Below are 14,136 nucleotides of genomic sequence, written 5' to 3'. Positions count from 1 at the left end.
GTGGCGCATCTGCTTCTGCAGCGGCATCGTTCAGGGTGTGGGTGTGCGACGTGTGTAACGTTCGGTGGGGCTGGCCCTGCCTCTGTGCTTTGTTTTGTGTAGTTTTCCAGCATTTCATGTTTGGGTTTCCACGTGAACCTTTACACTCAGTTTGTCTGGTTCTAATAGAACGTGTACTGGGAAGTGTGTTGGGAGGAGAGGTTAATTTGGGGGGTTGAGCGTCTGTGGTGTTTAGTCCTTTGTTGCCCCTGTTACTGGATACAAATCACATGTGAAGACGTGGGGTCTTCCAGGACCCCAGCCCCAAGGAGAGAGGGGAGGAGGGTGTGAGTGTGTGCCTGCCTGTGAGCGTGTCAGGATGCGTGCGTGAGCGTGTGTGAGCATGTGCCTGCCTCTGAGTGTGTTGGGGTGTGTGTGTGTGAGCGTGTGCCTGCCTGTGAGCGTGTATGAGCATGTGCCTGCCTCTGAGTGTGTCAGCGTGCGTTGAGGAGTGGGTTTCCGGTCACATACCCACAAAACCGAGAGCAGTTCTTGTGGGGAAGTTTTGTGTGTCGGGGTCTAAGCAGAGCATTTCCAGGTGGTTCCGTGTGCCCTGGTCCTCAGTTCCCTGCCTGGGCACTGCGGTGCACTTAGCAACAGTGCGTGTTTCTCCGGGTCCTGGGAACCCCACCGGTGCCCCTTTCTCTCTGCTCAGCCCGCCCGTCACCCAGCCCTGGCTCCTGGCCCGTCCCGACCTCAGGTGGACTCACTCGGAGCCCCTGCCGTGCCCGCGGCCAGGGCGGCCGCGACCTGTGACGAGCATCCTTGTTGGGTGTGTGCGTGCGTGGCCTCAGGAGGTGGGTTCGGTCTCGTTCCCACTCGGCCCGGTACCCAGGGTGCCCAGAACGATGCAGCCACAGTGTGGGCACTCACCACACTGTGTCGGCTGAACGCACCTCCTGTACAAGACAGATGGTGAGGGCCCTGTGGGCAGGAGGGGGACAGGCCCGCAGGTGAGTGAGGTCTGTGCTGGCCCCGCAGAGCTGAACGGCGCCGACCTGAAGGACTGCGTGAGCAACCACAGCCTGAGCAGCAATGCCAGCCTCCCCAGCGTGCAGAGCTGCCGGCGCCTGCGTGAGCGGAGGGTTGCCAGCTGGGCTGTGTCCTTCGAGCGGCTTCTGCAGGACCCACTTGGAGTTCGCTACTTTTCCGTGAGTCTGACGGGCAGCGGGCACCTCTTGCAGCCGGACCCCAGGGCAGGGTTGGGCAGGGCAGGCGTCTCGTCCTCCTGCTTCTACCCCGGGCGCTCAGGCCCAGGGGCTGGAGGGCGCCTCTCTCTGCTGTGAGGGGCATCAGAGCTTCTTGTGAACCCTTGGAAGCAGCTGCCTGCTAGCCAGGCCGGCTACTAGGAAGGCATGCTCAGCTCCTAAGGAAACAGCTGGGAAGGCCCAAGTGGTCCCAGTGAGGGCAGCTTTTAAGTTTGCTCCCAGGTAAATTCTGCAGAGGCGCTTGGCACCCGTGGTTTCTGTGAAAGATGAAAATAAGAATAAAGTGGGAATAATGGAACAGAGCGCAAGAGGAGGGAGGTCCCACTGCCACTACTGACGTACCTGCCTTTTCCGAGGATTGTGTGAAGGTTAATCTATGGTGTTTTTCTTAGGATTTTCTAAGGAAGGAATTCAGTGAAGAAAACATTTTATTCTGGCAGGCCTGTGAATATTTTCATCATGTTCCCGCACACGACAAAAAAGAGGTACGTTTCTTCAGGCTGGGAAGTGGGAGTGGTTAAAGGGCAGGGTGATGTTAGCGTAGGTTCACACGTAGTGCAGTTTGAAAAGTCCGTGTAAAAATATTTTCACACGATTAAAAAAAATTCGTTTTCAGAATGTTTCTTAATATATATGATATTTAGTTTTGCCTAAACATAGCTTTTGCATAAATGGCCCTAAAACTTTGAGCACATGTGCTGCCACTCCGTGTGTGGAAGGGGATTTAAGAGAAAATCCTGGGCAGAAGAGCATCCTAGGATGCCCGTCCGTACGCCCCCCCTTGCAGGCTGCGTGGGGGCAGCTGAGCCCCCGCTGGTGTGGGTGCTGATCCGCGGCGTGACCCGCTCTGAGGCAGCCTGTGCCCCTCCCTCAGAGGAGGCCTCTTCTCTGCTTCTCATGCTCCGTGCTGCCCGGACCTCCCTCCCACTTTGGCGAGACCACACCATGCGACAGCACCTGCGCTGCCCGTACCCGGATGCCCCCGGTCTTTGGAACATTCAGATGCGCTTTGACAAAATTTGGAGAGGAGCTGATTTATTGAAAAGTTTCATACTGGCTGGTACTTTTAGTTATTATCCAAGCAAGAAATATTTATTAGGCCCTAAGAAAATGTGTCTCCATTGCCTGGACCCGTGTCAGAAAACATGTGTGTGGTCTGCATGTCCCACACACGCACTGTCCCTTCAGCTCTCCTACAGGGCCCGCGAGATCTTCAGTAAGTTCCTGAGCAGCAAAGCCACCACGCCGGTCAACATTGACAGCCAGGCCCAGCTGGCGGACGACATCCTCAGCGCCCCCCACCCTGACATGTTCAAGGAGCAGCAGCTCCAGGTGACTGCCCGGGGCGCGGGCAGAGGACTCGGGTCCCAGAGAGCAGCCCCTGCAGGCACCAGACTGCGAGGAGAGTGCCGGTGGGACCCCCACCCCTACCCCACCCCACCCCAGCCCCTGGGCTCCATCTCAGAGCCAGGGTTCAGCAGAGCCCTAGAGCAGGACGTCCCCACCACGGCATACCTGACTGTTGACACTCTCCCTTATGCATCTGTGTGTCATCACAGGTTCATGGGCGGTGATATACATAGAGGTCGATAGATGTTTGGATTTTTTTCAGTTTTAGGACATCACTGTGATGAAAAGTGTGCATTGGACTTAATGTGTTTTAGAGCACATGTCCACTGGCCTTAGCAGAGGTTACTTCTGTAGCTGAGTCATATGAATGAGGTTTAAAAAAAATGGAGGAAGGTATTTTCAAGGCAGGTCTCACTTCCTTTAGGTTTCCAGTTGCCTTTGGTTTCATTCTTTTTTCTTTTTTTTGGCGGTACACGGGCCTCTCACTGTTGCGGCCTCTCCCATTGCGGAGCACAGGCTCTGGACGCACGGGCTTAGCAGCCATGGCTCACGGGCCCAGCCGCTCCGCGACATGTGGGATCTTCCCGGACCGGGCACGAACCTGTGTCCCCTGCATCGGCAGGCGGACTCTCAACCACTGTGCCACCAAGGAAGCCCTGGTTTCATTCTTATTTAACAAAGTAAAGATTCTCCAAGATTGCACCTTGGCTGTCCTGAGGCCACTCAGACGCTGGCGCTTTATGTGGGTTATTGGAATTGGCTGATCGTAAGCGTGGCCACCGAGGGCTGGCGTGTTATGAGAAGTGTGATCAGACATAAAGGAGCCTGGGCAACGACTCCGGGGGCGATGAGGGGCTTTGGGAACAGGCCCTGCTGCACGTGTGGCCTGGCGCCGCCCCACACCTTCAGGGCCAAGTGTCCGGTTCCGTGTGTCACTGGACAGCGCTGTGTTTCCTTGGCAGATCTTCAACCTGATGAAGTTTGACAGCTACACTCGCTTTCTGAAATCCCCGCTGTACCAAGAGTGCATCCTGGCGGAGGTGGAGGGCCGCCCGCTGCCCGATGCGCAGCAGGTTCCCAGCAGCCCCACCTCCAAGCACAGCGTCAGCTCCGACCACTCAAACGCGTCCACGCCAAAGAAGGTGCCCGTCCCAGCCACGCTGGCCCCCCCAGTGAAAGCTGTTCTGCAAAGATGACAGTAGACGCCCCTGTTGGCTTATCCCCTCACCCGCAGGGAATGCAAGGCCCTCTTAGCACTCACACCTCCCATGCGTCTTGTCTGAGGTTCTGGTCAGGGCGGGGGGCTCCAGCTGCCATTTTTGGAGAGGCTGGCGGGGCTGCGCCTCTGGCCTTGAGGGACCTGGACCCTCCCGCGGAGCACCTGTCTTGGCAGCCTGCTCCAGCTCCCTTTCCCATGCATTTCATGTGATATTAAATTAACTTCACACTGTTTTAACAACGTTTTCCATCTGATGGCAGTTGAATGGAAAATCGAAATCAGGACGGTCCCTGAATGAAGAGTTGGGGGATGAGGACAGCGAGAAGAAACGAAAAGGAGCGTTTTTCTCTTGGTCAAGGACCAGGAGCACTGGGCGGTCCCAGAAGAAGAAGGACCAAGGCGACCGTCCAAGCGGTTCGTGGTTTGTCGTGTGCAGGTCGGGGAGGGAGGGGGGCGAGGCTCTCTCGGGGACGAATGAGGAAGTGTGGGCTGTGCTTGTGACGTGGCCCTTTGGGGCGGCCTGGCTGGGGAAGCCGGGGGTTCTAGGGCCCTCTGAGAGGGGGCATGGTGCATTCTAACCCACCAGCCTAGGGCACCTCACGGGTACCACCCTCTTCTTGCTTGAGCAGTAATGGGTGCTCTTGGTAGAAAATTTGGAAAATACAACCAAGTGAAAAGGAGAAAATACAGATGTCCTGCCCTCTGTCCACCCAGACAGCCTCTTGCTTTTCTGCTGTGTGCAGAGAGGTACACGAGCTTTTGTAATTTCTTTAAGAAAATGTGACACCATAGTTTGGGTACCAAGCATTTTCAAAATTGTAATTTTATTGTAAATTTTAAAGGTTGCCATCCTAGATCTTCTCTCCCTTGGTTTCTTTCTTGGATGTGGCTGAGAAGACAGTGTGAGAGGGACAGGGATGGGGCTGGGATGCTCCGGGAGGGAGGTGGGTGGACGGGTAGCAGCCTGGGCAGGGGGGACAGGGCAGAGAAGGGTGGGGCGCACACTGGGCGCAGGAAGCATGCGTGGGAGGGTTTGGCGGCCTTTTCTTCTCCACTGTCAGGAAAGGGATTATTTTCCGGGAACTAACCTGCAGGTTCCAGACCCGGGCCCCACGATTAGGTTGGGCGGCTTATCGAGGGAGCTTGGACAGGGAGCACCTGAGGGGGGTGGTGCCTGTGCTGTGCCAGGCGCTTTAGAGGGTTCATCTCCTGCTCAGAGCTGGCCGCAGGCAGGTCTTATGCCCACTTTGCAGAGGGCAGTGTAGGGAGGCTGTGGGCCTCTGCCGGTGCCCTGAGGCTCTGGGGCCCTGCCTGGGGCGGCCGGTACAGCTATTCTTCCACGAGGAAGGGCAGCCGGAGCTGGGGGTGGGAGCGGTGTCGTCAGTGTGGCCAGGGACCCCCGAGGACCGGAGATGGGGGAGTGCCTGCCTCTCTAGGTCTGTGTCCCCGAGCGGGACCCCAGGAGACCGGGGTCCCCATACCCGGCACATCTTTAGAGAACCACCCGTAAAGGCCCTAAGTCCTGACCCCAGGACGCTCCCCAGGCATCCTGACTCTCTCACCTGGCAGTCCGTTGCTTTTGGCAGGTGGGTCAGTGGGACCTGGGGGCCTCCGTGTAATCAGGCCCCCTGCTCCACCCCCAGGCCCCGGCACAGCGGCATGATCGGGGGCCCTAGGCCCTGTGTTTTTAAAGGTCCTTTCTACGTCAGAGTTCTCGCGAGTTTTAGATTACAGTTAGCTCAGTCAGTGACATCGGATGGCGCGATTGTCCGCTCATTCAGGGCTTTACAGGAAGACGGGAAGTGAGCCGTCGGTAAAAGATGCCGTAACCGGCTGGCACGTGAAGCCACATGTTGAGATAACAATTCCAGATTAAATGAAGGGCAGGGAGGCCTTGCACTTGCTTGCGTTTTGACCTAAGACAAGGCAGCAGGAGCCAGGGGAGCCGCGTGGCCGCCAGCAGAGCGCGGGCCTGGGCTGTGGCTCTCGGCCCCGGCTGTGTGCCAGGGGCGAGGCTGCGCCACCAAAGGGCCTCCGAGCCTGGCTCCTGTCCTTCGAGCGTGTCTCTTCAGCCTGAAGGAGGTGTGGGGCTGTGGGGGACATGACCACACTCGGGGGGTTTCTGCACTTCTGCATTAAGCGAGCAAGCCTGAAGCTGGTGCCATTGGGTGTTCTGAGTCCCTGTATCCCCTCCAGACCCCCTGCACACCAATGGAGGCCTGGGCCGCCGGGAGTCACAGGGCTCCATGTCCTCGGCCGGGAGCCTGGACCTGGTGAGTCCCCGCAAAGCCATGTCCCTCGTAAAGGAGCTGTTGGATGGATGGGGAGGGCGCCCCTTGAGCACTAAGAATATCTCTGGGTTTATTTCTGAGACCTTTAGTTCCCGTTCAGGCACGTTTCTCTGGACGCCCATGGGAGCAGGCAGGTACTCCTCTTCGTCTCGGCACCTGCATGTCCCGTGAGCTCAGACACCCCCGTGTCTCTGCCTGTGCGCTGGGGGCTGTGCCGACGGAGCTCTTCCCCTCCGGCCCCTGCTGCGGGCCGGGGGCCCGGGTCCTGCCTGGCCCTGCGCTCTCTCCTCATGCCCCACTGAGTTGCTTGTCTGGGCCAGTTTCTAGTTAGGTGGAGAGGAGGCATTGGGCTGACCTGCTAGCTGGTTAGCTGTCATCTGATGGCAATTTTGGAAAACCCTATTGTTGCTGGCCTCCTAGTCACTTGAGATGGTCAGGCAGTAGTGAGTGTAGAATGTCATTTCTTCTTCAGTTATAACAATACCAGTTAGAGCCGTGAGGGTGGACCATGCACTAGTCAGCCATTGCTGCCTGACAAACCATCCCAAAACCCAGTGGCTTAAGACAAAGAACATTTATTATTGCCCGTGCGTCTGTGGGAAGGGCATGTTTGGAGCCATTTTGCAATCAGTCTACCACCTGAAAACTAGTTTTCTGAAGTAATATTTGGGAGAAAGAGATTTTCAGACCCTCGGAGGACAGAGTGGTAAGGAAGTGACAACCAGGGCAAGTCAGGCATTAGAGAAGCATGCGGGGAGCCGTCTGTAGCCAGGAAGCGGAGCTGTAACTCAGGGACCCAGAGGTCTGCCATAGGGAGCGCGGCCGCGGGCTGGTCCCCGGTCTGGCTCCTGCCCCGAGCACGTCGGAGCCCTGCTCTGAGCAGTGGGGAGGGGCCACCCCCCGCCCCCGCTCTTGCCTAGTCCACCCACAGTGCAGACATCACGTCGCAGGTGCTGCTGCTCTGGAAGGCTCGCTTCCCCATCCTGCAGGCGTGTCCCCCACCGCAGAGCCTGGCAGTGGGACAGGTGGGCTGGGCCACATCCCCCGCGCCGGGCAGAGGTGGTGGGCGTTCTCTGGGCAGAAGGCACCCCAGGCTGAAGGCTGCCTGCAGGGCGCACCCCCGGCAGCCCCGCGGAGGAAGGAGCTGAGACTCCCCCGTGCCCCTCACACCCGGCCTCCCTGCGCCTGCTCCTCGTGACCTGGGGGCCAGGGTCTGAGGGGCCTCATACCCTCAGGTGTGTGCCGCTGCCTCTGAGCCTTGGCCTGGCCGTCCCGCCCCCTCTCCTAGCCTCTTCCCTGCAGCCCACCTGCTGTCTGTCCGTCCATTCCTCTCGGAAAGGCCTTGGGCCTGCGAGGTCGGGCAGAAAGAGCCAGAAATGTGACCAGAAGCAGCAGAGGTTGCCTGCCTTGTCCGTCCCCGGCTCCTAGGCTGAGAGACAGGCGAGGCAGCTCCTGGTCCCCAGATGGCCTCAGTGGGCTCTGCAGAGTGACTCCATGTGCTTCCGGGTCAGGGAGGCCAAGACCGGATCCCCGAAAACAAAAGTGGGAAGGCCCATCCTATTCTAGTAGGAAAGCTAGTTAGCATGGCCCTTGTAAAAGTTTACACTCAGAGGTTGGAGGCTGGGACTGCGAGGACGGTGCCTGTAGTTGAGAGGGGGTGGCTCTCTGTCAACTAGCAGCCCCACAACTTAGCGGCCGTGTGCGCACAGCGCACTGTACCTTTATTGGAATGTGTCTGCGCTGTGGGGCTGGGTGTGCACAGGGAGCCGCGCTGCTGGGCCCCTCACACATGTGCAAGCTACGATGGCCCTTCCCTGGGGCCTCCCGCACTTTCCCTGACCCTGCGCCTGCCCCCATCTCCCTGCCCCCCAGCCAGAGGCCTGCAGGACCCTGGCGCCCGAGAAGGACAAGGCCGCCAAGCACTGCAGCATCCAGCTCCCCGACGGGACGGCCTGCGTGGTGCTCGTCAGGGAGGGGCTCTCCATCAAGGAAATCCTGGCCGGGCTCTGCGAGCGACACGGCATCAACGGGGCTGCTGTGGACCTCTTCCTGGTGGGCGGGGATAAGGTACAGGGCTGCAGAGACCGAGGGCCTTTCCTTTGGGGGCGTCTGCCCTGTGGGAGATCCTGCCGAGGGGGGAGCCGGCTAACCTGTGTGTGTTTACCTGAGCGTGCGGGTTCCCTGCCGCCTCGGCCTGTGTTGGGCCTCGCGGCCGACTCTGCTCTGTGCTCCTCGTCTGAACCGCGCGTGTGGCCAAGGTGGGTCCCGAGAGCACCGCCTCGCCGCGCAGAACCCTTTGTGGGCTCACAGCAGCTGGTCAGGGAGCTGAGGCCTTCTCTCCGGCTCTGGCGGGCTGCTCTTGAAGCTGCACTTGGCTCCGTGCGGCTGTGCGCCCCGGCTCCCACTGACGCCCGTCTCTCTTCCTTTCATGTGTTCCGTAGCCTCTGGTGCTGCACCAGGACAGTAGCATCTTGGAGTCTAGGGACCTGCGCCTAGAAAAACGCACTTTATTTCGGTAAGAGAAAAGCAATTGCCATTTTCATGAGGTTTCCAGAGCCACAGGCTGTTTCTGACCACTTGCCCCGCTGGCCTCCGCTCTACTGGGGGTGCCGGCTCCCCCGCACTGTGAGCTCAGAGAGACAGCCGCACGTGGCCCCAGGCACCCCAGGGGCCAAAGGGTCAAGCTCCCCGCCTGCTGGCGACCACGGCAAGGCTGCACCCGGGGCAGGGTTGACCCTTGGGGAGGGGCTGCTCCTTGTCGGGTGTGACAGTCCTGGCTCAGCCCCACGAGGCCCTAAAGAAGCCCCCTGTGGGCTCCCTTCTCGTGCAGAACCCGGGGCTGCCTTGGTGATGCCCATGGGTGCCACGCTGCTCTGCTTTTGAGACGGAACGTCCACGTGACAGTTGCCACGTGTTTGTGGCAAACGTGCTCCTGTTTCTCCCCCTCCAACCAGGCTGGATCTGGTGCCGATTAACCGGTCTGTGGGACTCAAGGCCAAGCCCAGCAAGCCAGTCACGGAGGTACTGCGGCCTGTGGCGGCCAAGTATGGCCTGCGCCTGAGCGAGCTGGTGGCCCGGCTGGTGAGTGACCAGGCTGGTGAGTGACACGGGGCCCCTGGGCCCCCGAGCCGCCCACAAGCTCAGCGCTGCCTGCTGGGGCCCAGCTTGCCCCCGTTGTCTGCGAAGCGAGCTGTGGCTGGCATAACGGGAGGATGCCATGGGGCCGACCCAGCGCCTGTGCGCAGCTTCTCCACCCAGCAGGCCCTAGGGAGGACGTTGCCGCTGCCCTCCTGTTTCCCACCCTTTGGTGGAAATGCTTGCTGCTTATTCGTACCTTGGTCGTGCCCTCTGGGATTTGGGTTGGTATTTGAGATTTGGGGGTTTGGGCCTAGGGAAACCAAGAAGAGAAACAAATGAAAACCTTGCAGCCTCCCGCCGTTTGCAAATCTGATCAGATGACGGCACGCGGTGGCGTGCATGACCCGATCTGCAACAGCCTGTCGGGCATCCGCTGCTTCACTGTCCAGCTTCCCATAGGCTGTGGGTCTGACACCTCTCTCTGGTGTTTCAGAGCTGGGCCGTTGGGTTCCTCCGTGCATGGGTGAAGCAGGGATGAGAGCAGAGTCCCCGTCCCTATAGCCGGAGGGCGGTCCCGCACCTCCACACATTTGCTTTGAAATGTGATGACTTATGACCTATTGGCCTGTGTTCTCCTTTCTTTAGAAATTATACTTTATCAGAGCTATGATTTCAAGTATTTTTAGGATTTTTATTTTCTCTGAAATGGGGTCCAGAATTGTTCAAGACTTTGATGTGAACAAGAGGACCAGTTAAATTGTTTTCAGACTTCCTGAGGGTAACCCGAAGCCCTCTGCCCAGCTCACTGGGGGATGGGGGTGCCGTCCTGGAGTCTAGAATATGCCAAATGGAGAGGGACGTGGCCTGGGTTCCATGTGGCCTCCCTGTACTCTGCTGAGATCCTAAGCGGTCCTTAGTCCCCGTGCCTGTTTCCCCATCTGTAAAGTGGGGTGAGTCATGGAAGCGTGCTTGTGGGATTGCTGGGGGGCTTCAGTCCCAAAGGGCTGGCCAGTGGTCGGGGCTCCTTCCCCACTGGGCTGCTGAGGCCTGACTGGGAAGAGTGGTCCAGCTGCCTCAGGGCTTGGGGCCAGGAGAGTCGTGGAGGGTGGTACGGGGCGTTCTGTGGATGGGCTGTGAAGATGTGGCTTTCCTTGGACCCTCCTGCTGACCCTCCTTAGTGAACTGTGGGCCGCGAAGTCATGAGCCAGGCAGGATCCTGCTAGCCTTGGTCCGTTCCCCACTCGGCCGGAGCTCTGTCTGGGCGTTTGGTCGCTTAGCAATTTAAGAGCCAGACGACAGTTCAGATTCTTTCTTCGACAGAGGATGTGGGACTTGAACAGCAAGATAGTCTCCCCAGGAGAGAAGGGCAGGATCCCGGGCCTCAGATGCGCCTGCTTCCTGCCCACAGGGAGGCATCTCCCCGCTACTCCCACAGCTCCTAGTGCATTGAGGGCCAGGGAGGTGGGCTTGAGGCCCCCTCTTCCAGGTTGGAGGTAATGCTGTGACTTAGGCCAGCTTGACTTAACGCCTAAAAGCACCCAACTTGTGGATGCAGGTGGTACCGGCGCCCACCAAGTGCTCCTCCACCCCCGGGGCTTCGCCTCGGCCCAGTGTTGCCAGCAGCCATCACTTGGGTGACAGCCCTGTCACGCGGGCTCCTCCCGGCGTCTGCGTTGGGGGCAGGCCCGCTGGCGCTTGGGATCCTGGTTATTGCATGTCAGGCGTCTGCGGCTGGCCCTGCCGAGGTGACAGGACCTGGGGTCACCTGGCGCATGACTCCATCAAGCCTGGGATGGTCCTGCTGGCTGATGGACCACATGCAGTTGTTCCGGAAAGCTCCAGCCTGGGTGAGCCGCTCATTGCACCATCTCTGCCTCTAGAGTGGAGAGAAGGAGCCCCTGGACCTTGGAGCCCCCATCTCGAGTCTGGACGGACAGCGGGTCATCTTGGAGGAGAAGGACCCCTCCCGAGGGAAAGGTGAGCAGGGTGACGCTGCCCTGGCCCTTCTGGCCTCCTGGGTCCCTGGGCTCGGCCCCCCGAAAGCTCCCGGCCCTGCTGCCCCGTGGTCTCAGAGTGACACTGCGGATGGCCTCACTTGGGTTTAGGGTCTCACGGGGCTCGGCGACCCCCTGCCATGGCCGAGTCCAGCCGTGGCTGGGCGTCTGTCTGTGGGCAGGAGGCCCCGGGACCAGGAGTGCGAGGGCCTCTCGCTGGGACCCCCGCGTGTCTTCTCTGCCGTAAGAAGGGGCGGCAGGCCCTGCGAACGCCCTGCGGTCGCTCCGAGGGTCCATCATGCCCTGGAAAGTGCTCTCTTCCTGGGAGGCCTCCCCATCCCTCTGCACAAGGGACCCGGGGCTCTGGGGCATCGCTACCCCGTGTCGGCCCAGCAGCGGCTGAGGTGGGGGGCTGGGGCCCCCTGTGCCCAGTGCACAAGGAATCAGTGGTTTACAGGGCCCTTTCCCATACGCTGCCTCAGCCCCGCAGCCCTGCCTTGGGGACGGGGACCTGCACTCCCAGGTGGGGGCAGCGGAGGCGCGCCTCCTGGAGAGAGCCTTCTGGAGCCTCCTGAACAGGGCAAGGAGGCGGCCGTGTCAGGAGCCGCCCTTCCCCTCCCGGCGCCGGCTCGGCTCTGAAATGGGCTACCGATCAGTCGTCTCCCTCCCCAGGGGTGCCCCGGGCTGCGGTCGCCCCTCTGCCCTCGGCCTCCAGTGCCTGCTTCTTGTCCCCCTGTGGGTCCATCTGGGTTCTGGAGAGTGCTGTGTGCGCTTCTCCTGCATGGTTACCGGCCTCAGGGGCCGAGCGGCCTGAGTGGGGCACGGGTGCTCAACACCTCCCTCCGGGGTCTGATAAGGTTGGACCTCCCGGCCCGCTCGTGCGCAGGTGAGTCGGACGGCACCGCTGCGGGCAGGTGCGTGCGGTGTGTTTGGGACGCTGCTCACAGATGGGAAGGCTGGGACTCTGCCAGCCCATCCTGGGCCAGGGAAGCGGTCTGTGGACCACGAGGGCCAGAGGGGGCCAGCCTGCAGCCCTGACTTGGGGCGATGGCCGTATTTGAAGATACGTAATAAATGTGAGACTCTCCTACTTTCTAAAGACATTCGTGCCAAATAGTACCCGGAAGGTGCTTTCACTCACCACGGGACCACAGAGTCCCAGTAGACACAGTCAGCTGCGAGCCTTCTCCCCGTCGCCGTCATGCACAGCTCGCCCAGACGTGGCGGGCGGAGGAGGCTGGTCCTCTGTCCCTCGACCCCGCATGGGTGCTCAGGCCTGAATGCGCATGTACATAAGGGACCTCTGATACCTTTGGCTTCTGTACAGCATTGATCTCAAAGACGTATAAACGTGATTATGTTAAACGTTGAGATGGATTTGCAATTCACTGCAGTTTTATAAAGCTTATCTCACTATGTTCAGCGTCCACAGATAAACAGAAAAGTGTGCCCATCAAACAGAGCGCAGCTGTAAATGCCGGCTCCAGAAATCACTCGGCTATGGTAATTCCCCTCCTCCCCCCGCCTCGCTCCTTGCCTGCAAAGCTCAGGGGCAGGCGGCCCCAGCGGCTCTCTGCCCTGGTGGGCCTGCACCCTGGGTTGGGGGGTCTTCTCAGGGTCCCTCTGCGGTGCCTGCTCCCACTAGCCTGGGAATCGCTGGGTGGGTGGGTGTGCCTTACGTGCTGTTCCTTTTGCAATCCTTACCATTGCGATGGATGTTTCTGCAACGCATGTAAAGTCCAAATCAATGCAATCTATGTTTCAAAGACCCTTTTTATATAACTGATGAACTGTGTTGTCATGTGTCTGAAATGTGAGTGGAACTTTGACTTTCCTTCTGACGCAGGGAGAGGAAAGAACACTAGGCAAGTCTAATTCTATTAAAATTAAAGGAGAAAATGGAAAGAATGCTAGGGATCCCCGGCTTTCAAAGAGAGAAGAATCTATTGCAAAGATTGGGAAAAAAAAAAATCAGAAAATTAATTTGGACGAAGCAGAGGGTATGTGTACTTTTTAAAACTTCCACGTTTTTCGTGAATGCAGTGTCAGTTTTCCAGTCCAGTCACTAGAAGCTTCTCTGAGTTACTGACATTGGGGTGGCCGTGACCCGTCACACTGAACACTCGCCCCTGTGTCTGTCTGCAGCTGTCGGTGTAACTCTACTAAAGCCCCAGTTTTCAGACCGAGAGCCGGGCCCTAGGAGTCAGGGAGCCCCCACGTGGGCTGCAGCAGGAGGTCTCTGTCCTCCCTCACAGCCGGGTCCCGGCTCAGAGGAGGGCTCAGGACCAGGGTCCACGTCCCTGAGGGTCCTCGGCAGGAGGAGGCCGGTGGGAGGGCCTGGGCCTCGCTGGCCTCTGCTGTCGGGGCCCTGAGGAAAGGCTGTGTGCATTCGGCCATGGGGGCCGGACGCCCGAGCCGCCCCCGGGCCTGCAGGACAGAAGAAGGATGGCATGAGAGACGGAGAGGAGGTGTGGGGGACTTCCTTCCTTTTCTTCCGAAAGCTCGTGACAGAGAGAAGCTCTAGGAGCTGTTCTGCGCCCTGAGCTGTAACCCAGGGAACCCTTCCTGGGCAGGTCAGCTGGGCTAGTCACAGCTCCCCGTGGCGTCCGGCCACGTGCCAGAGTAAAACACACGCCTGCCCTGAAGTTCTCGCGTTTCTGAGAGCCGTTAAGATTTGAGCTTTTAAGCTCCTTGCTGGTCAGAAGCTCAGAGCGTAACTTAAGCCTCGAGAAGGCTCAGTGTAGACACCATCTATTTTGGATGGTGAACTCGAGTTACAACTGAGAATCCACCCAGGTAAGAAAAAGAAGAGCTCTGGGGAGCCAGCGAAGAAGCTGGACGTCCCCGGCAGGGCGGAGGTGCCGGGAAGGGGCGGCCTGGGGGGCTGTGGAGCTCCCGGGGCAGGGTGCGTGGTGGGGAGAGGGCTCGAGGGCCGGGCGCTGCTCACAGGCCCCCTC

At 59.4% G+C, this 14,136-nt stretch overlaps 1 protein-coding gene across 8 annotated transcripts in view; it reads left to right on the top strand.

Moving 5' to 3' along the window:
* The window catches only part of RGS12 (regulator of G protein signaling 12), a 117,941-nt gene that overhangs the window by 94,555 nt on the left and 9,250 nt on the right, over positions 1–14,136 (top strand). For 5 of the 8 annotated variants that reach the window (XM_060106592.1, XM_060106531.1, XM_060106549.1 and 2 more), the window contains 12 exons: positions 1,021–1,190; positions 1,640–1,732; positions 2,436–2,579; positions 3,560–3,739; positions 4,077–4,230; positions 6,013–6,089; positions 7,980–8,174; positions 8,549–8,622; positions 9,062–9,188; positions 11,066–11,162; positions 12,603–12,682; positions 13,026–13,179. In XM_060106592.1, the coding sequence (XP_059962575.1) occupies positions 1,021–1,190; positions 1,640–1,732; positions 2,436–2,579; positions 3,560–3,739; positions 4,077–4,230; positions 6,013–6,089; positions 7,980–8,174; positions 8,549–8,622; positions 9,062–9,188; positions 11,066–11,162; positions 12,603–12,682; positions 13,026–13,179 (1,545 nt within the window). Of the gene's footprint in view, positions 1–694; positions 837–1,020; positions 1,191–1,639; positions 1,733–2,435; positions 2,580–3,559; positions 3,740–4,076; positions 4,231–6,012; positions 6,090–7,979; positions 8,175–8,548; positions 8,623–9,061; positions 9,189–11,065; positions 11,163–12,602; positions 12,683–13,025; positions 13,180–14,136 lie in introns of all 8 variants that reach the window. The other 3 variants (XM_060106564.1, XM_060106583.1, XM_060106559.1) reach the window with 2 other exon arrangements.

The sequence above is a fragment of the Mesoplodon densirostris genome, chromosome 1 (assembly GCF_025265405.1).
Source record: "Mesoplodon densirostris isolate mMesDen1 chromosome 1, mMesDen1 primary haplotype, whole genome shotgun sequence".
In the NCBI taxonomy this organism is placed as follows: domain Eukaryota; kingdom Metazoa; phylum Chordata; class Mammalia; order Artiodactyla; family Ziphiidae; genus Mesoplodon; species Mesoplodon densirostris.
The sequence above is the reverse complement of the archived record's forward strand: the minus strand, read 5'-3'. Positions and strand labels throughout refer to the sequence as shown.